Source organism: Manis pentadactyla, chromosome 2 (assembly GCF_030020395.1).
Source record: "Manis pentadactyla isolate mManPen7 chromosome 2, mManPen7.hap1, whole genome shotgun sequence".
Taxonomy (NCBI): domain Eukaryota; kingdom Metazoa; phylum Chordata; class Mammalia; order Pholidota; family Manidae; genus Manis; species Manis pentadactyla.
In genome coordinates, this window is record NC_080020.1 from 73,418,458 (window position 1) to 73,442,324 (window position 23,867).

General features: G+C 38.8%; 1 protein-coding gene across 1 annotated transcript in view; it reads right to left on the reverse strand.

Annotated features, from left to right (window-relative positions):
- RASA1 (RAS p21 protein activator 1) overlaps positions 1-23,199 on the reverse strand; it is a 114,575-nt gene extending 91,376 nt beyond the window's left edge. The window contains exon 1 of the mRNA XM_036888047.2: positions 22,213-23,199. Coding sequence (XP_036743942.2) covers positions 22,213-22,730 — 518 coding nt within the window. The 5' untranslated portion in view covers positions 22,731-23,199. The remainder of the gene's footprint in view (positions 1-22,212) is intronic.
- Positions 23,200-23,867: the final 668 nt, after the last annotated feature.

Consider the following 23,867-nt stretch of genomic DNA (forward strand, 5'->3'; position numbering starts at 1 on the left):
GAAAATGGCAGTCAACAGATGGCAACACTAAGAAATAGATATTGGAATTATCTGACAAAGATTTGAAAGCAATTATTATTAAAAACTCCTCATCAATCAATTACACATCTTGAAACAGACAAAACAAATAGAAAATCCAAGCCAAGAAGTAGAAATAATAAAAAAAAGCAACCAAACGGAAATTATAGAACTGAAAACTACAATAAATGGGAAAAAAAATTTGGATGGGCTCAATAGTAGGGATTACAGAGGACAGAATTAGTGAACTTGGAGACAGATTAATACACGTTACCAAATCAATACAAAAGAGGGAAAAATGACAGAAAAGAAACTAGTGAAGTCTCAAAGATGTGTAAGACAATAACAGAGGATTCAACTCTCTACCACCGGAGTCCCATAAAGAGAAGAGGAAGAGGATGGAGTTGAAAGAGTTTTCAGAAAGTAATGGCTGAAAACTTCTAAATTTGGAGAAAGACATAAACCTACCTACAGATTCAAGTGAGCAACCCCCCAAAAAGGTAAACCCACAGAAACTCCACCTTGATGTATCATTACACGTCTGAAAACATAAGACAAAAAAAAGTGTCATGAAAGTAACCACAGAGAGGATGCATTACCAACAAGGAACACCAATTCAAATGGCAGCATATTGCTCATCTGAAACCACAAAAGTCAGATGAAAGTAATAAAATATTTTTTAAGTGTTGAAAGAAAAGAACTGTCAACCATGAATTCTAAATCTGACAAAATTATCTTTTAGGAGAGAGGGGGAAATAAAGACGTAGACAAACAATGGACTAAAATAATTTGTCACTAGCAGATGTATCCTTCAAGAATGACTATTAGAATAAATGAATTCAGCAAAGTTGCAGGATATAAAATCAATACACAGAAATCTGTTGCATTCCTATGTAATAACGATGAACTAGTAGAAAGAGAAGTCAGGAAAACAATTCCATTCACAATTGCATCAGAAAGAATAAAATACCTAGGAATAAATCTAACCGAGGAAGTGAAAGACCTATACCCTGAAAACTACAAGACACTCATGAGAGAAATTAAAGACGACACTAATAAATGGAAATACACCCCATGCTCATGGATAGAAAGAATTAATATTGTCAAAATGGACATCCTGCCTAAAGCAATCTTCCGATTCAATGCAATCCCTATCAAAATACCAATGGCAAAACAACAAGCAAGATGGCAGTGTGAATAGAGCAGTGGAAATCTCCTCCCAAAACCATATATATTTTTGAAAATACAACAAATACAACTATTCCTAAAAGAGAGACTAGAAGACACAGGACAAGAGCCAGACTACATCCACACATGCGAGAACCCAGCGCCTCGAGAAGGGGCTAAGATATAAGCCGTGGCCTGGAGGGACCCGAGCGCCCCTCACCCCAGCTTCCGGCGGGAGGAGAGGAGTCGGAGCGGGAAGGGAGAAGGAGCCCAGGACTGCTAAACACCCAGAGCTAGCCATCCGCACCGGAGCACAGACACACAGTGAGTGCTTTGGGTGCTGGAAACTAGGGAAACAGGACAGTAAGACCTGTGAGCAGGTCCCTGCAGCTGGCACCTATGGGACAAAGAAAAGCGAGTGCTTTATGAAAGTCTTAAAGGGACAGGGACCCCATGGCTGGACGGAAACGTCCCGGGACACTTAGCCCAGCCACTGGGAATCCCGGGGAACTCCAGGCGCCCTAACCCACTGGGTGGTAGCGCAGCTCAGAAGCCCCTCATGGAGATAAACAGCCTCCCGCCCATTTCCCCTCTGATCTGGCTCTGTCAAAATGGAGAAGCAGCCTGAGGCAATAGGGCAGAGCTTCTTTCACAACGGCTGGGCAAGAATTAGAAACCCCATCTGCGCACAGCTGTCCAGCACAAGCCACTAGGGGTCGCTGTTCTCCCAGGAGAGGAAAGCCACAAACCAGCAAGAAGGGACATTCTCCCAGCCAACACAAGTGCCAGCTCCTCAAAAATACCTCTATCGCCTTGAAAAGGCAAAAGAATTTGATACAGACCAGACTAACCCAGACATCCTCTTCTGACAAGGACTCTGGGGACAGAGACCTAACCAATCTCCCTGAAAAAGAATTAAAAATAAATGTCATAACCATGCTGACGGAGCTGGAGAGATATATGGAAGAGCTAAGGTATGACATCCGGAAGGAGATTACAGAAATGAAACAATCTCTGGAAGGATTTATAAGCAGAATGGATTAAGATGCAAGAGGCCATTCATGGAATAGAAAACAGAGAACAGGAACACATAGAAGCTGTCAAAGAGAGAGATAAAAGGACCTCCAAGAATGAATCAATATTAAGAGAACTGTGTGACCAAACCAAACAGAACAATATTCGCATTATAGGGGTACCAGAAGAAGAAGAGAGAGAAAAAGGGATAGAAAGTGTATTTGAAGAAATAATTGCTGAAAACTTCCCCAAACTGTGGGAGGATATAAGCGTTCAGACCACGGAAGCATACAGAAGGGGCCCAAGGAGGACAACACCAACACACATAGATGAAGGACCAGGACAGAGTTTTAAAGGAAGCTAGAGAGAGGAAAAAGGTAACCTACAAAGGAAAACCGATCAGGCTATCAACAGACTTCTCAACAGAAACCTTACAGGCCAGAAGAGAATGGCATGATATATTTAACGCAATGAAACAGAAGGGCCTTGAACCAAGAATACTGTATCCAACACGATTATCATTTAAATATGAAGGGGGGATTAAACAATTCCCAAACAAGCAAAACTTGAGGGAATGTGCTTCCCACAAACCAGCTCTACAGGGTATTTTAGAGGGACTGCTTTACATGGGAGCACTCCTCTAAGGCTAAACAGATCTCACCAGAGAAAATAAAATCACAGCGAAGAAAGCAGGCCAACCATATACTAACTAAAGACAAAAAATAAAGTCAACTACCCACAAAAGCAGTTAAAGGAAACAAAAAAGAGCACAGAATAAAACACCCAACATATAAAGAATGGAGGAGGAGGAGTAAGAAGGGAGAGAAATAAAGAATCAACACAGAGTGTTCATAATAACTCAAAAGCGAGTTAAGTTAGGCAGTAAGATACTAAAGAAGCTAACCTTGAACCTTTGGTAACCACGAATCTAAAGCCTGCAATGGCAATAAGTACGTATCTTTCAATAATCACCCTAAATGTAAATGGACTGAATGCACCAATCAAAAGACACAGAGTAACAAAATGGATGAAAAAGCAAGACCCATCTATATGCTGCTTACAAGAGACTCACCTCAAAACCAAAGACATGCACAGACTAAAAGTCCAGGGATGGAAAACGATATTTCATACAAACGACAGGGAGAAGAAAGCAGGTGTTGCAGTACTAGTATCAGACAAAATAGACCTCAAAATAAAGAAAGTAACAAGAGATAAAGAAGGACATTACACAATGATAAAGGGCTCAGTCCAACAAGAGGATATAACTATTATAAATATATATGCACCCAACACAGGAGCACCAGCATAAGTAAAACAAATACTAACAGAACTAAAGAGGGAAACAGAATGCAATGCATTCATTTTAGGAGACTTCAACACACCACACCCCAAACGATAGATCCACTGGGCAGAAAATAAGTAAGGACACAGAGGCACTGAACAACACATTAGAACAGATGGACCTAATAGACTTCTATAGAACTCTACACCCAAAAGCAACAGAATACACATTCTTCTCAAGTGCACATGGAACATTCTCCAGAATAGACCACATACTAGCTCACAAAAAGAGCCTCAGTAAATTCTAAAAGACTGAAATCCTACCAACCAACTTTTCAGACCACAAAGGTATAAAACTAGAAATAAATTGTACAAAGAAAGCAAAAAGGCTCACAAACACATGGAGGCTTAACAACATGCTCCTAAATAATCAATGGATCAATGACCAAATTAAAATGGAGATCCAGCAATATATGGAAAAAAATGACAACAACACCAAGCCCCAACTTCTGTGGGACACAGCGAAAGCAGTCTTAAGAGGAAAGTATATAGCAATCCAGGCATATTTAAAGAAGGAAGAACAATCCCAAATGAATAGTCTAATGTCACAATAATCGAAATTGGAAAAAGAAGAACAAATGAGATCTGAAGTCAGCAGAATGAGGGACATAATAAAGATCAGAGAAGAAATATATAAAATTGAGAAGAATAAAACAACAGAAAAAAATCAATGAAACCACGAGCTGGTTCTTTGAGAAAATAAACAAAATAGATAAGCCTCTAGCCAGACTTATTAAGAGAAAAAGAGAATCAACACACATCAACAGAATCAGAAAGGAGAATGGAAAAATCATGATGGACCACATAGAAATACAAAGAATTATTAGAGAATACTATGAAAAACTGTATGCTAACAAGCTGGAAAACCTAGAAGAAATGGTCAACTTCTTAGAAAAATACAACCTTCCAAAACTGACCAAGGAAGAAAAACAAAATCTAAACAAACCAATTACCAGCAAAGAAACTGAAGTGGTAATCAAAAAACTACCCAGTAACAAAACCCCCGGGCCAGATGGATTTACCTCAGAATTTTATCAGACATACAGAGAAGACCTAATACCCATTCTCCTTAAAGTTTTCCAAAATATAGAACAGGAAGGAATACTCCCAAACTCATTCTATGAAGCCAACATTACCCTAATACCAAAACCAGGCTAAGACCCCACCAAAAAAGAAAATTACAGACCAATATCCCTGATGAATGTAGATGCAAAAATACTCAACAAAATATTAACAAACCGAATTCTAAAATACATCAAAAGGATTATACACCATGACCAAGTGGGATTCTTCCCAGGGATGTAGGATGGTACAACATTAGAAAATCCATCAACATCATCCACCACATAAACAAAAAGAAACACAAAAAACACATGATCATCTCCATAGATGCGGAAAAAGCATTCGACAAAATTCTACATCCATTCATGATAAAAACTCTCAACAAAATGGGTATAGAGGGCAAGTACCTCAACATAATAAAGGCCATATATGATAAACCCATAGCTAACATCATACTGAACAGTGAGAGGCTGAAAGCTTTTCCTGAGATCAGGAACAAGACAGGGATGCCCACTCTCCCCACTGTTACTCAATATAGTACTGGAGGTCCCAGCCACGGCAATTAGACAAAACAATGAAATACAATGAATCCAGATTGGTAAAGAAGAAGTCAAACTGTCACTATTTGCAGATGACATGATATTGTACATGAAAAACCCTAAAGACTCCACTCCAAAACTACTAGAACTAATATCGGAATACAGCAAAGTTGCAGGATACAAAATTAACACACAGAAATCTGTGGCTTTCCTATACACTAACAATGAAGCAATAGAAAGAGAAATCTGGAAAAGAATTACATTCACAATAGCATCAGAAAGAATAAAATACCTAGGAACAAACCTAACCAAGGAAGTGAAAAACCTATACCCTGAAAACTACAAGACACTCTTAAGAGAAATTAAAGATGACACTAACAAATGGAAACTTATCCCATGCTCCTGGCTAGAAAGAATTAATATAGTCAAAATGGCCATCCTGCCCAAAGCAACACACAGATTTGATGCAATCCCTATCAAATTACCAACAGCATTCTTTAACGAACTGGAACAAATACTTCATAAATTTATACAGAAACACTAACAGCCCTGAATAGCCAAAGCAATCCTGACAAGGAATAATAAAGTGGGGGGGGAACTCAGTCCCTAACTTTAAGCTCTAGTACAAAGCCATACTAATCAAGACAATTTGGTACTGGCACAAGAACAGAGCAACAGACCAGTGGAACAGAACAGACTCCAGACATTAACCCAAACATATATGGTCAATTAATACATCATAAAGGAGCCATGGACATACAATGGGGAAATGACAGTCTCTTCAACAGATGGTGCTGGCAAAACTGGACAGCTACATGTAAGAGAATGAAACTGGATCACTGTCTAACCCCATACACAAAAGTAAATTCAAAATGGATCAAAGACCTGAACGTAAGTCATGAAACCATAAAACTCTTAGAAAAAAACACAGGCAAAAATCTCTTGGACATAAACATGAGTGACTTCTTCATGAACACATCTCCCCAGCCAAGAGAAACAAAAGCAAAATTGAACAAGTGGGACTATATCAAGCTGAAAAGCTTCTGTACAGCAAAGGACACCATCAATAGAACAAAAAGGTATCCTACGGTACGGGAGAATATATTCATAAATGACAGCCCCGATAAAGGGTTGACATCCAAAATATATAAAGAGCTCATACACCTCAACAAACAAAAAGCAAGTAAGCCAATTAAAAAATGGGCAGAGGAGCTGAACAGACAGTTCTCCAAAGAAATTCAGATGGCCAACAGACACATGAAAAGATGCTCCACATCGCTAGTCATCAGAGAAATACAAATTAAAGCCACAATGAGCTATCACCTCACACCAGTAAGGATCGTTATCATCCAAAAGACAAACAACAACAAATGTTGGCGAGGTTGTGGAGAAAGGGGAACCCTCCTACACTGCTGGTGGGAATGTAAATTAGTTCAACCATTGTGGAAGGCAGTATAGAGGTTCCTCAAAATGCTCAAAATAGAAATATCATACGACCCAGGAATTCCACTTCTAGGTATTTACCCTAAAAATGCAGCAGCCTAGTTTGAAATAGACAGATGCACCCCTATGTTTATCGCAGCACTATTTACAATAGCCAAGAATGGAAGCAACCTAAATGTCCATCAGTAGATGAATGGATAAAGAAGAGGTGGTACATATACACAATGGAATATTATTCAGCCATAAGAAGAAAACAAGTCCTACCATTTGCAACAACATGGATGGAGCTAGAGGGTATTATGCCCAGTGAAATAAGCCAGGTGGAGAAAGACAAGTATCAAATGATTTCACTCATATGTGGACTATAAGAATAAAGAAAAATTGAAGAAACAAAACAGCAGCAGACTCACAGAACCCAAAAATGCACTAACAGTTACCAAAGGGAAAGGGACTGAGGAGGATGGGTGGGAAGGGAGGGATCGGGGTGGAGGGAAGCAAGGGGGTATTATGATTAGCATGTATAATTAGCATGTAGTGGGGGGGCATGGGAGGGCTATGCGACACGGGGAAGACAAGTAGTGATTCTACGCTGATGGATAGTGACTGTAATGGGGTGTGTGTGGGGGTACTGAAGGGGGGAGCCTAGTAAACATAATGTTCTTCATGTAATTGTAGATTAATGATAACAAAATAAAACAAAAAATGAGTAAGTAAATAAATAAATAAAACAGATAAAAAAAATAGCAATGGCATTCTTCAATGAACTAGAATAAATAGTTCTAAATTTCATATGGAACCACAAAAGACTTCGAATAGCCAAAGTAATCCTGAGAAGGAAGAATAAAGGGGGGGATTATGCTCCCAGATTTCAAGCTCTACTACAAAGCCACAGTAATCAAGACAATTTGGTACTGGCACAAGAACACACCCATAGACCAATGGAACAGAATAGAGAGCCCAGATATAAACCCAAGCATATAAGGTCAATTAATATACAATAAAGGAGCCATGGATATACAATAGGGAAATGACAGCCTCTTCAACAACTGGTGTTGGCAAAACTGGCAGCTACATGGAAGAATGAAACTGGATTATTGTCTAACTCCACACACAAAAGTAGACTCGAAATGGATTAAAGACCTGAATGTAAGTCATGAAACCATAAAACTCTTAGAAGAAAACATAGGCAAAAATCTTTAGAATATAAACATGAGCAACTTCTTCATGAACACATCTTGGGCAAGGGAAACAAAAGCAAAAATGAACAAATAAGACTACATGAAACTAAAAAGCTTCTGTACAGCAAAGGACACCATCAGTAGCACAAAAAGGCATCCTACAGTAGGGTAGAATATATTCATAATTGACATATCTGACAAGGGGTTAACATCCAAATATATGAAGAACTCACACACCTCAACACCCAAAAAGCAAATAACCTGATTAAAAAATTAGTGGAGGATATAAACAGACAATTGTCCAAAGAAGAAATTCATATGTCCAATGGGCACATGAAAAGATGCTCCACATTACTAATTATCAGGGAAATGCAAGTTAAAACCACAATGAGATATCACACACCAGTTAGGATAGCCAACATAGAAAAGACAAAGAACAACAAATGCTGGAGAGGATGCAGAGAAAGAGGAAACCTACACTGTTGGTGGGAATGTAAATTAGTTCAACCATTGCATTGTGAAAAGCAGTATGAAGGTACCTCAAAAAACTCAAAATAGAAATACCATTTGACCCAGGAATTCCACTCCTAGGAATTTACCCTAAGAATGCAGGAGCCCAGTTTGAAAAAGACATATGCACCCCTATGTTTATTGCAACACTATTTACAATAGCCAAGAAATGGAAGCAACCTAAGTGTCCATCAGTAGATGAATGGATAAAGAAGATGTGGTACATATACACAATGGTATATTATTCAGCCATAAGAAGAAAACAAATCCTACCACTTACAACAACATGGATGGAGCTAGAGGGTATTATGCTCATTGAACTAAGCCAGGCAAAGACAAGTACCAAATGATTTCCTTCATTTGTGGAGTACAATAACAAAGCAGAACTGAAGGAACAAAACAGCAGCAGACTCACAGACTCCAAGAAGGGACTAGTCGTTACTAAAGGGGAGGGATGGGAGAAGGTGGGTGGGGGAGGGAGAAGGGGATTGAGGGGTATTATGATTGGCACATATGGGTGCGGGGTGAGGGGGTGTTACGGGGAAGGTAGTACAGCAGAGGAGACAAGTAGTGACTCTGCAGCACCTTACTAGCTAATGGACAGTATCTGCAATGAAGTGTGGGAGGACTTCCTAATATGGGTGAATGTAGTAACCACAATGTTTTTCATGTGAAACCTTGATGAAAAGCAATTAATTAATTAATTTATAAAAAAGAATGGCTAAAGCAGCTCCTCAAATGTTAAAAGAGGAAATCTTTGGACATCAGGAAAGAAGAATGAATAGGAAATGCAAAAATGGGGGTAAAAACAAAATTCAGTAGACTACTCTTCTACTTAAGTTTTTAAAATTATTGTTGATGAATGAAATAAAAATTTCACAGGCAACAAAAAAAATAAGATAAGCTGGAATTCATCAGAATTAAAAACCTCTATACACCAAAAGACACTATTATCAACAGAGTAAAAAGGCAACCCACAGAATAGGAGAAAATATTTTTAAGTCATTTGTATGAAAAAGGATTGATATTCAAAATACATAAAGAGCTCCTACCATACAACAAAAAACCTGATTTAAAAATAGGCAGAAGTCTTGAATAGATAATTCTCCAAAGAAGATACACAAATGGCCAATAACTGCATAGAAAAATGCTCATTAATTAGGGAAATACAAGTCAAAGCCACCAGATACCATTTCACACTCATTAGGATAGCGGTTATTAAAAAAAAAACTGAAAAGAACAAATGATGGCAAGGATGTGGGGCAATAAGAACCCTCATGCATTGCTGATGGGGCTGTAAAAATGGTACAGCTACTATCAAAAAGGTTATGACAGTTCTCAGAAACTTAAGAGTTACTATATGATCCAGCAATTCCACTTCCAGGTATATACCCAAAATGAAAGCTGGGCCTAGAACAGATATTTGTATACCATGTTCAAGCAGCATTATTCACAATAGCCAAAAGGTGGAAACAACCTAAATATCCCTCAATGGATAAATGAATAAACAAAAAATGCAGTATTAGACTAGAATAGTGCTCAGCCTTAAAAAGAAAATTCCAACAAATGCTATTAACACAGATGAAACCTGAAGGCATTATGCTAAGTGAAGTCAGTAACAAAAGTATAAATATTGTATGATTTCATGTATATGAGGTACCTACAGTAGTCAAATTCATAAAGACAAAAATTAAAATGGTGGTTTCCAGAAGCTGATGGAGAGGAGAATGGCAGTTAGTTTTTAATGTGTACAGAGTTTCAGTTGGAGAAGATGGAATAGTTCCAGAGATGGTGATAAAGGTAGCACAATTATGTGAAAGTACCCTAAGTCACAAACTGTACACTAAAAATGGTTAAAATGGTAAATTTTCTGTCATATATATTTTGCCACAAAAAAAAAAAAACATTTGATCAGCTGCTCAATACACACAGACTATTCAAGATAATGCTATTTACAAAGTGGAAGGGTAATGGGTTCTAAATGAAAGGACAGTTCCCACACTTAACTCAAACTGATAAAACATTTGTATCAAGAGACTGCAGTAAATTACATACATATGTATATTTTAATATGTAGAACAAACACTAAGAAAACTACATATTCTAGAAACATTACAAATAAATCAGGATGAAATCCTAACAGATGTTCAAGTAACCCACAGGAAGGCAAAATCAGAATCATAAGAATATAGAACTGCATATCACTGACCAAAGCAAAGACTAAAATTCAAAATTCAAAGTATTGTTTCTACTGAATGCCTATCACTTTCGCACCATCATAAACTTGAAAAATCTTAAGTCAAATTATTGTAAGCTGGGGATCATCTGCCTATACTACCAACATTTAAAAAAAAATAAAATAAATAATAATATGTATAATCCTGCAACTATTTAAAAATCAAACTCATAATTTAAAATCTCCAAAAAAAGATATCCTGGGTTGAGATGTTTTAAGTGGAGAATTCCATCAAGTATTTCAAGAAGAATTAATACCAATACTTCACAAAATCTCCAAGAAGAGGGAACATGTCCTAACTCATTCCATGAGGCCAGTATTACCCAAATACTGAAACAAGACAAAGATATCACAAGAAGAGTACAGACAAATATCTCTTATGAATTGACTCAATAATCCTCAACATACCCAACCAAATTCAACAATGTTTGAAAAACATTATACGTCATAACCAAGTAGGATTTATTCCAGATATGCAAGGCTGGCTCACCATTAAAAATCAATGTAATCTACCATATCAACAAGCTAAGGAAAAAAAAAACCATATGATCATATATATAGACTAAGAAAAAGCATTCTACAAAATCCAGCAACACTTTATAAAAACTGAGTAAACTAGAAAAAGAGGTGATCTACCCTGACTTGCCAGAGTTACCTACATACCCACAACCACCCCAAAAAAAAGGCCTATAGTTATCATACTTAATGGTAAAACATAAAATGTTTTCTACATAAAACAGGGGAAAAAAGCAAAGATGTCTACTCTCACCACTCTTGTTCGATATAATACTAGAAGTTCTAGCCACTGCAGTAAGACAAGAAAGGGAAAGAAAAGGCATACAGATTTAGAAAGAAAAAAAAAAGTCCCTATTTGCAACTGACATGATTGTCTAACAGAAAATCCCAGGGAATCTGCAGAAAGCTTCTCAGAACTAAAAGGTAAGTATATAAGATCAGCATACAAAATCAATTGCATTTCCATATACTAAAAATGAACATGTAGAAACTGAAATTTAAAATGTAATATTGATAAAATTACTCCCAAGAAGACAAAAAATTAAGTACAAATTTAACAATAGATGTACAGGATTTGCTATAAAAATTACAAAATGCTGATTAAAAAAATCAAAGACCAAAATAAATGGAGACACGTACTATGTCAATCTAGCAGATATAAATTCTCCCAAAACAGATCTTAGGTTTAATGCAATTCCTATGAAAATCTTAACAAAGTATTTGAAGAAATGGACAAGTTTGTTTTAAAATTTGTAAGTAAAAGGCGAAAGATGTATGCAATCTGAAGAGAAACCAAAGTGTACATGGTGTGTGTGGGGCCATGGGGAAGACAGTGTAGCTCAGAGAAGACAAACAGGGATGCTGTGGCATCTTACTACACTGATGGACAGTGACTGCAATGGGGTATGGGGGGGGAGGGACTCAATAATAAGGGTGAATGTAATAACCACATTTTCTTGTGAAACCTTCATAAGAGTGTATATCAATGATACCTCAATAAAAAAAATGTGTAAGTAAAGACAAAAGCCTTAAAATAACTAAAGCCATATTGAAAAGTGAGTAAAACTCTACCCAGTATTAAGGTTTACAGTAATCAAGAGTGTGACATTAGCAGATGAAGACATATAGATCAATGGAATACAATAGAGAACCTAGAACTAAACCCTCACATATGTGCTTGATTTTTGACAAAAGTACAAAACAATTCAAATCATTCTTTCATATAACTTCATTTTTTCAGTTCTTCAACAACTATCCTCTAATCTGAAAAAACTATCTGTTCAATGTAAGATTTTCATCATCTTTTTTCTCTATCGCTAATGCCTCATCTTCCAACTAGATTGGACTATTCTACATTGTATTTCTTTTTGTTCAGTTTTACTCACAAAAATCACATAACCACTGAACACCTAAAATCATACCCCAAATCTTGTTAAGATGTGATTAGAAATGGAAAAGTTATCAGTAATTTGTATCTGGTAACTACTTTTAACTTAGCCTATAACTGAAATGTATTGCAGGTGACTTCAAGATGATACACCTAAAGTACATACGCTTGCATATTCAAACAATGAGCTATAGCCAACATCCCTATTCAATATTTTTGGTTTAAAATTAAGATGATGGTGGTCAGATGCAAAACCTATTGTGGGGATACTCAAATCATTTAATGAAAAATAATTTATGATGCTGAGCCTAAGGAGAGAACCTGTAAGTACTTGCGCATTCTCCCACCTTCTCCCTCACTGCTAGTATTCAAGTATTTTCTGATGTTATTTACATATAAATGAATAATACATGCAATGGCTATTACTTTGGTAATAAGAAATTTCACTTCCCAGTAATGATGCCCTTATAAGGTTCTCCCCATACTAAATCTGGACTGGATCATGCACTTAATATTGGCCATTGGAATATCGGCAAAAATAAAGAACAAAGAGTCATAAGAACTGGCACAGTGAGGCTTGTCCTCCTGAAATACTCCCCAGTGTAACCCAGCAGCCATGCTACAAAGAAGCTCAAGCTAATGAAGCAGAGAGACTAGTGGAAGGGAAGATGGGGAAGAGGAGGGAGAGGAAAGTCAGAGAATTTTGCCCAGCTTTCCTGTTCCAGCCATCCAGCTGAGACACCAGATTTATTAGTTAAGCCACCTTGGATGTTATAGGCAACAGATGACACATAAGCCCTGCTCAAATTTTAGAATCGAGCATAAATGTTTTAGCAATTAAATTCTGGAGTGAAGTAATATGTAAGTAATATATTCCATGTCAACCAATTAAGACATTCTTATTAGATAGTAAACAACCAATAAATGTCAGCAGTAATAACTGTTACTGTGAATAATCATTGTAAGACCCCTCCACCCCAAGGCATTGTTTTAGGTATTTGAGCTGCTCTTAAAGGCATTCTCTCATTCCCTAAGGGCCAATAAAGAAACAGGATTAAAGCAACTAGAAATTACTACTCCTCACTTTCCCTTTCTTCTTCCTAAATTACAGCTTCCTTTTTCTTTCTGTCTCTGTCAGTAATGTTTGTCTGGTTTCCCTGAGGTGGCTGATCAATGATCAAACCAATTCTAGCCTTTGGCTGTGCTCTTATTCTCAAGAACTACAGGCACCCACTTCAACCTCCCTCCAGAACACAGGTCAGTAATTAAGAGTTCAGTAGGACAGACTCTTCACTAACAGTCAAGAGTTCATACTTATTAAACTTGTAATTATTTTTTACCTGATAGAATCATTAGATTTTACCTGATAGAAACCTTACAGGCCAGAAGGGAGTGGCATGATGTATTTAATGCAATGAAAAAGAAGGGCCTCGAACCAAGAATACTCTACCCAGAAGGTTATCATTTAAATTTGAAGGAGGGATTAAACAATTTTCAGATAAGCAAAAGCTGAGATAATTTACCTCCCACAAACCACCTCTATGGTGCATTTTGGAGGGACTGCTATAGATAGAAGTGCTCCTAAGGCTAAATAGATGTCACCAGGGGAAATAAAAACCACAGCAAAGTAGAACAATTAATAACTAAGCAGATGCAAAATCAAATCAACTACCCCCAAAGTCAATCAAGGGATAGACAAAGAGTACAGAATATGATACCATATGATACCTAACATAAAAGAATGGAGGAGAAAGAAAAAGGACAAAAAAAAAAGAACCTTTAGGTTGTGTTTGTAATAGCATACGAAGTGAGTTAAAGTAGACTGTTAGATAATAAGAGAATAACCCTTGAAACTTTGGTTACCACGAATCTAAAGCCTGCAATGGCAATAAGTACATACCTATCAATAATCACCCTAAATGTAAATGGTCTGAATGCACCAATCAAAAGACATGGAGTCACTGAATGGATAAAAAAGCAAGACCGTCTATATCTTGCCTAAAAGACACTCACTTCAAATCTAAAGACACACACAGACTGCAAGTAAAGGGATGGAAAAAGAAATTTCATGCAACTAATAGGGAGAAAAAAACAGGTGTTGCAGTACTTGTATCACACAAAATAAGACTTTGAAACAAAGAAAGTAACAAGAGACAAAGAAGGACATTACACAATGATAAAGGCGTCAGTCCAACAACAGGATATAACTATTACATATATCTATGCACCCAACACAGTATCACCTACATATGTAAAACAAATACTAACAGAATTAAAGGGGGAAATAGAATGCCATGCATTCATTTTAGGAGACTTCAACACACCACTCACTCCAAAGGACAGATCAACCAGACAGAAAATTAGTAAAGAGACAGAGGCACTGAACAACAGATGGACCTAACAGACATCTACAGAACACTCCATCCAAAAGCAACAGGATACACATTCTTCTAAAGTGCACATGGAACATTTTCAAGAACAGATCATATACTAGGCCACAAAAAGAGCCTCAGTAAATTCAAAAAGACTGAAATTCTACTGGCCAGCTTCTCAGATCACAAAGGTATGAAACTAGAAATAAATTACACAAAGAAAATGAAAAAGCCCACAAACACATGGAGGCTTAATAACATGCTCCTAAATAATCAATGGATCAAGGACCAAATAAAAAGAGATCAAGCAATGTATGGTGACAAATGACAACAATAATTCAACACTGCAAAATCTATGGGACGCAACGAAGGCTGTGCTAAGAGGGAAGTATATTGCAATACAGGCCTACCTCAGGAAAGAAGAACAATCCCAAATGAACAGTCTAAACTCACAATTAATGAAACAGAAAAGGAGGAACAAATGAGACCCAAAGTCAGTAGAAGGAGGGACATAATAAAGATTAGAGCAGAAATATAATCAAGAAGAATAAAACAATAGAAAGAATCAATGAAAGCAGGAGACGGTTCTTCGAGAGAATAAACAAAATAGATAAACCCCTAAGCAGACTTATCAAGAAAAAGAGTCTACACACATAAACAGAATCAGAAATGAGAAAGGAAAAATCACTATGGACACCACAGAAATACAAAGAATTACGAGAGAATACTATGAATAATTACATGCTAACAAACTGGATAACCTAGAAAAAATGGACAACTTTCTAGAAAAACACAACCTTCCAAGGCAGAACCAGAAGAAATGGAAAATATGAATACACCAATTACCAGCAAGGAAATTAAACTGGAAATAAAAAAACTACCTAAGAACAAAACTCCTGGACCAGATGGTTTCACTGCTGAATTTTATCGAACATTTAGTGAAGAACTAATACCCATCGCTTTAACGTTTTCCAAAAAGTAGAAGAGGAGGGAATATACTCCCAAACTCATTCTACAAGGCCAACATCACTCTAATACCAAAACCAGGCAAAGACACCACAAAAAAATAAAATTACAGACCAATATCCCTGATGAACATAGATGCAAAAATACTCAACACAAAATTAGCAAACCAAATGCAAAAATACATCAAAAAGATCATCCATTATGATCAAGTGGGATTCATCCCAGGGATGCAAGGATGGTACAACATTCAAAAATCCATCAACATTATCCACCACATCAACTAAAAGGACAAAAAACACATGTCATCTCCATAGATGCTGAAAAAGCATTTGACAAAATTCAACCTCAATTCACGATAAAAACTCTCAACGAAATGGGTATAGAGAGCAAGTACCTCCACATAAGAAAGGCCACATATGACAAACCCACAGCCAACATTATGCTTAACAGCAAGAAGCTGAAAGATTCTCCTTTAAGATCGGGAACAAGACAAGGATGCCCACTCTCCCCACTTTTACTCAACATAGTTCTGGAGGTCCTAGCCATGGCCATCAGACAACACAAAGAAGTAAAAGGCCCAGATAGGCAAGGAAGAAGTTAAACTGTCACTGTTTGCAGATGACATGATCTTGTACACAAAAAACCCTAAAGAATCCACTCCAAAAATACAAGATCTAATATCTCAATTCAGCAAATTTGGGGGATACAAAATCAACACACAGAAATCTGTTGCATTCCTACATACTAATGATGAACTAGCAGAAAGAGAAATCCAGAAAACAATTTCATTCACAATTGCATCAAAAAGAATAAAATACCTAGGAATAAACCTAACGAAGGAAGTGAAAGACCTACACCCTGAAAACTACAAGACATTCATGAGAGAAATTAAAGAAGATACCAATAAATGGAAACTCATCCCATGCTCATGGATAGGAAGATTTAATATTGTCAAAATGGCCATCCTGCCTAAAGCAATCTACAGATTCAGTACAATCCCTATCAAAATACCAATGGCATTCTTCAATGAACTAGAATAAATAGTTCTAAAATTCATATGGAACCACAAAAGAACCCAAATAGCCAAAGCAATCCTGAGAAGGAAGAATAAAGCAGGGGGAATTAAACTCCCCAACTTCAAGATCTACTACAAAGCCACAGTAATCAAGACAATTTGATAGTGGCACAAGGACAGACCCATAGACCAGTAGAACAGAATAGAGAGTCCAGATATTAACCAAGCATACATGGTCAATTAATATATGATAAAGAAGCCTTGGATATACAATGGGGAAATGACAGCCTCTTCAACAGCTGGTGTTGGCAAAACTGAACAGCTACATGCAACAGAATGAAACTGGATTATTGTCTAACCCCATACACAGAAGTAAACTCAAAATGGATCAAAGATCTGATGTAAGTCGTGAAACCATAAAACTCTTAGAAGGAAACACAGACAAAAATCTCTTGAATATAAACATGAGCAACTTTTTCCTGAAAACATCTCCTCAGGCAAGGGAAACAAAATAAAAAATGAACAAATGGAACTACATCATGCGAAAAAGCTTCTGTACAGCAAAGGACACTATCAGCAGAACAAAAAGGCATCCTACAGTATGGGAGAATATATTTGTAAATGACATATCTGACAAGGGGTTAACATCCAAAATATATAAAGAACTCAACCCTATTAAAAAATGGGCAGAGAATATGAACAGACAATTTTTCAAAGAAGAAATTCATATTGCCAACAGGCACATGAAAAGATGCTTCACATCTCTAATTATCAGAGAAATGCAATTTAAAACCACAATGAGATATCACCTCACACCAGTTAGGATGACCAACATAGAAAAGACTAGGAACAACAAATACTGGTGAGGATGCAGAGAAAGGGGAACCCTCCTACACTGCTGGTGGGAATGTAAACTAGTTCAACCATTGTGGAAAGCAGTATGGAGGTTCCTCAAAAAACTCAAAATAGACATACCACTTGACCCTGGAATTCCATTCCTAGGAATTTACCCTAAGAATACAGGAGCCCAGTTTGAAAAAGACATATGCACCCCTATGTTTATTGCAGCACTATTTACAATAGCCAAGAAATGGAAGCAACCTAAGTGTCCATCAGTAGGTTAATGGATAAAGATGTGTTGCATATACACAATGGAGTATTATTCAGCCATAAGAAGAAAACAAATCCTACCAGTTCCAACAACATGGATGGAGCTAGACGATATTATGCTCAGTGAAATAAGCCAGGCGGAGAAAGACAAGTACCAAATGGTTTCAGTCATCTGTGGAGCATAAGAACAAAGCAAAAACTAAAGGAACAAAACAGCAGCAGACTCACAGAACCCAAGAATGGACTAACAGTTGCCACAGGGAAAGGGACTGGCAGGAGTGGATGGGAAGAGAGGGATTAGGGGAATAAGGGGCATTACGATTAGCACAAATAAAGGGGGGGGCACGGGGAAGGCAGTATAGCACAGAGAAGACAAGTAGTGATTCTATAGCATCTTACTATGCTGATGGACAGCGACTGTAATGGGGTATGTGGTGGGAACTTGATAATGGGGGGAATCTAGTAATCATAATGTTGCTCATGTAATTGTATATTAAGGATACCAAAATTAAATTAAATTAAATTAAATTTTTAAAAAATGCTTTCATCTGAGCTTTCAGGGAGTAGTAATCACTAATCACAGATCACTATAACAAATAATAAAGAAAAAGGTTGAAATACTTTGAGAATTACCAAAGTGTGACATAGACATAAAGTGAGCAAATGCTGCTGGAAAAATGGCACCGAAAGACTAGTCCGACATAAGATTGCCACAAACCTCCAATTTGTAAAAACAAAAAACAAACAAAGAAAAAAACAGTATCTTCAAAGCAAAACAAACAAGATATGCCTGCAGTTGGCTAACTAACCTCCTACTAGATCTAAAACTATCCTGGGAGACTCATTGAGAAAGGGGTGTTCTGTATTCCTTAAATTAAGCACCTTACTACATTGCTCTACTACTCAAGTATGGCAAAAATATCTGGGTACTGGTCAGCAACCACCCTGTCCGTAACTAATTTTTGCAATTCTCAACCCCACCCCCTTTTTTATTAAGAAATAATGACTCCCCAATAATCATAATGTAATTAGTGACAAAGTTAATGAATGCTACACATCCTAATATTAACCTTTAACAATTATTTGACTTAATTAAGAATGATTTTACTTTTGTAGAGACAGTAAGATGAATTTTGGGGGGAAAAGAAAACTATTTTATTTACATTCCTTTTTTCTTTGTCCTTTAATTTGTATATTAGATTCTGGGTAGAATCTAGGACAGATGCCAGGCAAAAACTAAAAGCCTGATAGAGACTACAGCAAATTGGAGTACACAGAACTCACCTAAAAGGGGCAACCACTACTCAGCTTTAGTAAACTGCTCTCAAGCAGAAACAGCAGCCAGATAGTGCCAAGTCCTGTGATTTTTCAAGTGGTGCTAGAAATCAAGACTTATTAAATGTGAAGTCCTCCTATTTTTAAATGGTGGTCTCCTATTTTTATTTATATTCTATATAATTGAAGGTGGACTAAAGAAGCAATACTCCTTTACTATCACCCCTCATCTCTAGAGAAGAGAGAAAGAAATAATGAGGACCATGATAAGAAGCTCCATTAAATTACAAGAAGTTACCAGTGACAAACTCTTTTAATTTTTCTCTATCTTGAAAAAGAAATCTATTAGTAGTTGTAGATCTAGAACCTTCTTAGCATAAAAATATATGGACAGAATTTTTTAATAAAAATTTACCCTCAAAGCTTGCAAAAAAGGAAAATATTCAAATATATGTAATAGTTAAAATTACACAAACTTTTCCAGCCTTAACCAAGCCGACTGTAATAGACATGAGATAAATGATTCATCATGCACACAAAAAATGTATTTACACTGGTCTATCTATCTACATATCTCTTTATTGTCACTTGATTCTCCTGTGACCAACGGTAGCAAACTAGCTGGATACAAGGTTGAATTCTGTGACCAGGGAACCCTAGCCTGACAAATCACAGTGGACTCAATCCTGTGAGTAAACCATGCTATCAATAACTAAGGTGTCCAGTCACTAGTAATCAAATATTTAGTCCAAAAACATTTCTTCAATACTTTTACAAAAGATTTGTTACTAAGTTAACAAATTAAGGCTTTTTCCTTTCATTTAAAAATAGGAATTTATAGAAAACTCTTGAATTCCATCTCTAAACCTACTTAGCCTCCTGGAAGCCTTTATGAAGTTAAAATTAAAATGGTTAATATAATTAATCATGGTAGGCAGGCCTTTCAAGTTTAAAACATTCTCTAAAATAGCTATTAGTAAGGGAGTCCCTCTACCAATAGAATTAAGCAATTTAATGACAATAAAATTATATTATTATTGTGGAATACTATTTATTTATTGAACACTTACTATGTGCCAGGCACTGTGCTGAATATGTTCAGGGTTCTCATTAAACCTTAAAAACGACGTATGAGGGAGGTACCATTATTATCCCCATTTTACAGATGGGGAAACTGACCTTTCCAAGATCACACAGCTAGTAAGTGGCAGAGTCAGGATTCCAACCCAAATCTTGTCTAACTTCAGAATTTGCACGCTTAACCACTACACTGTATTGCCTCCAGTGACTCTGGGTTGATATCTAAGATAAAGAAAAGAGGGAAATTTGTACTTCTCAGTGGCAGATTTAAAAAACATACTAGAAATGGAGGATAATTTTAGGACATGAACAATTCTCATATAATACTCATACAAATATTTTTATTCCCAAATACATATAATGATGAAAATCCCACACAATAGACTTCTCACAAACACAATTTTTCCTTAGCACACATTCATGTTTATTAAAAAATGTAATGGAAACACTCTATATTTTTTGCTGAATGTTGCTGTGACTCTAAAACTGTTCTACTGAATAAATTCTATTTTAAAAAACCTTATAACTACAATATACTAAGTATGCCTAATTCAATTCAGTTATGAACTGGTTTAAGACTATTATTCTTTCAGCATAAAAAGTTGCACGTTATTATAACCACAGTGGTGAGCATGTAGTGCATACTTAATATTTAACTGATTTTTTCCAAAAGGCATGAAGGTGTATAAACAGTTCTGTAAATTCTAATTTTTACCACTCCCAGAACACCTTCAGAAAAGTCTGCGACACACAGACACTGCATAAGTTGGAATTAAATAAAAATATTGAACAATACAAAAGGAACCCAATACCCCTATACAATGACTGACATATGAGTAGCCTTAGATTTCCACCTTAAGCATCAGAATACGTAGCCTTAAGTCAAAAATGGGTTACTATTACAGAAACTCTTCCTAATTTTTTTTAAGTCCTTTATAAATCCTCCAAAGAACCTTATCCAAAAAAATGTTTTTTTCAATTGTTCAATGACTCTCAAAGTATGAATCAAATCTTTTTTTCCCTGATACTCACCTAACTTATCGAAATTCTAAACTGATGTGAGGGAGCTATAAACACTTCTTTTTTTGTTTGTTTGGCAACTATTACCACTTGCCATCAAAATGTTCCTCTCCCTCAAGGTCCACCTTGGTCTATAAATACATACCTAAGTGCACTTATGAAAAGAACAAATAAGGGGAAAGTAGTAACTTTCTTTGTAAAAGTCATTTGTCTATACAGTCTGCAGGAGCTGTCAAAATTAATTTTCAAACAGAATACTGTATTGGCCACCAACAAAGAGTTAAAGGGAAGCAAGTTATTTTCTTGTACTTCAAAATTGTACTTAAAAAGTCTTAACTATAAAAGATTACACTCATGTTACAGCTCTTGGAGTATGGGTCCTTAACGACACCTGCAATGTACAGAACTTCTTTCCTTTCTCCCTGACCCAAGTTTTCCTAAGTGATACAAACACTTCTCTGCATCACAATGCTTTCAATGGGCAAAAGCTGGGGTATGCAGACAACAAAAACTATGCGTTCTGGCCCATGTCTGTTTCAAAAGGCATAAATACAATACCCAAATACTTGTACTCAAAGTTTCTCACTAATCATTTAGCTTCAACAAGGAACACATACAGGTTAACACAGACTATGAATGCCTCGGTAGCTGCAAGCTCAGCTGAATCGCAGGACGCCACCTCAATTTGGAAGGGGCAGAACCATATCCGGTTCTCGCTGGATGCGTATTTTCCCAAGCTTCCCATCTTAAAAACTTTACATCTTCCCAGAGGAGCAATAAATACACAAAGACGCCAGGGAGTATGCCTGTAGGGAAGATGAGTGATCAAATTAAATCCCTAAGCATGGAACCTGAAGCTTCAAAACTTTTCAGAACAAATCACGGCTGCAAAAGTGAGGTGTGTTTTCTCATTTCTTTCCAGGAGCCAGCTTTCCCAGTCCCCGAACAGCGGTCTTCACTTACTGGTTAGTCGGAGGAGCGGTCAGCGGGATGGCCACCTCTTCCTCCTCGTATTCTGGTCCATCCAGAGAGTCACCTTCGTCCACTGTTCCCAGGCCAGCGCCCAAAGGGGGCAGCTGAGGCGGCGGCGGTAGAGGAGGGAATCCTCCGCCAGCTCCGAAGGTGTCAGCGGGCAACGAGGTGGTCCCCTTGGTGAGATCCATCTCCCCGCCGGGCCCGGGGGCGACGGCACCCGCCCCGCCGGTCGGAACACCTCCCCATGACAGTCCGGCTACCCCCGGGGCTCCCGCCACAGACCCGGCTCCTAGGCACCCCGAGCCCGGAGCGGCTCCGCCACCCAGCGTGCTGGCCCCTCCGGCCTCCGCCAGCCCCGGGTAGGGGGCGGCTGCCACAGGCGGGGCCGCGGCTATTTTCACCCGACACACCGCCGGGTAGGCATTCGAGCCCGCGGCCGCGCTGCCTCCTGCTGCCCCGGCGGTCACCGGGCCGCCCTCCTCACTGCCGGCCTCGGCCGCCATCATGGTGAAGCCCGCTCTCCTCTGCCCTACCCTGCCCGCCCGGGAGCCCCGGGGGCCAGCAGGCCCGGGCTCCGAGCCGCCCCACCCAGGCGCGTCCCCCCTTCAGCACCCCAGGCGGAGGAAACAACAACAAAAGGAGAGAGCCCGCCGCCGCGCCCCCTCCTCGGGCCGCAGCCCAGACTCCGAAGCTGCCCGGGTTACGGGAAGCGAACTGGGCAAAAAACACAACGCCTGCACAAACGCCGCCCAGACCTTCACCCTACACACCCACACTCACGCACACACACATGCACAGAGGCGAGAAACTTCCTGGCTACACTAAAGAGGAAGGGAAGCACAAGGGAAGCGGCTGGGGCGGCTGCCGCTCCTTCAGCCGCCGCCGCCGCTTCTTCACCACCCCAGTTCCTGCCGCCCCCACCGCAGCCACCGCCGGTGCCGCTGCTGGGGCTGGAGCCGCTGCACCCGCTCCATCCTCTACCGGGCTGGAGATGGGAGGGGTGGGGTGAAAAGAGGAAGGGGGGCGGGGTGGTGGGGAAATCGACTGAACTGCTCCCAACCTGGAGCGCTCAGCGAAATTGACCGAGAGAAAGAAAGGCGGGGCAAGGGAGGAGGAGCGGAGGGGAGGAAGGGCGGTGGAGGAGAAGGCCGCCTCTGCGCAGGCGCGTTCCCGGCGCCGGGGGGTTGCACTGGGCCCGGAGAGGAAAAGGCAGAGTCGGGAGGAAGGGAAGCGGCGTGTGCCCGGCAGCGCGCGCTGGGCAGCTCCAGTGTGAGCGCGTGGCGGCGCAGCCGCTCTCCCGTAGGTTCTGCCGCCGGCGCGCGCCTGGGCTTTGTCCAGTGGGCCGGTGGGGCAGAGGAGAGGACTGGGAACCTGAGCACGCGGCCGCCCAGCACCGTGAGAGCAGGAGAGACGAGAGGGACGAGGGGCGGAGAGGAGGATAAAGGGAAGGGGAAAGGGAAAGGAAGATGCCGCGAAGCCAGTTCCCTGCTTTCAGACCCATAGAGAAAACACCCTTAGCCGGCGGCGCAGAAACCCAGAACTGGTCGAGGCCCAGGGATCAGGGAGAGGAAATGCTTCGAAAGTTGACGCGGTACTGTTAAGGTTTAATTTTCATTGCATAATATAAATCACTATATAACTTA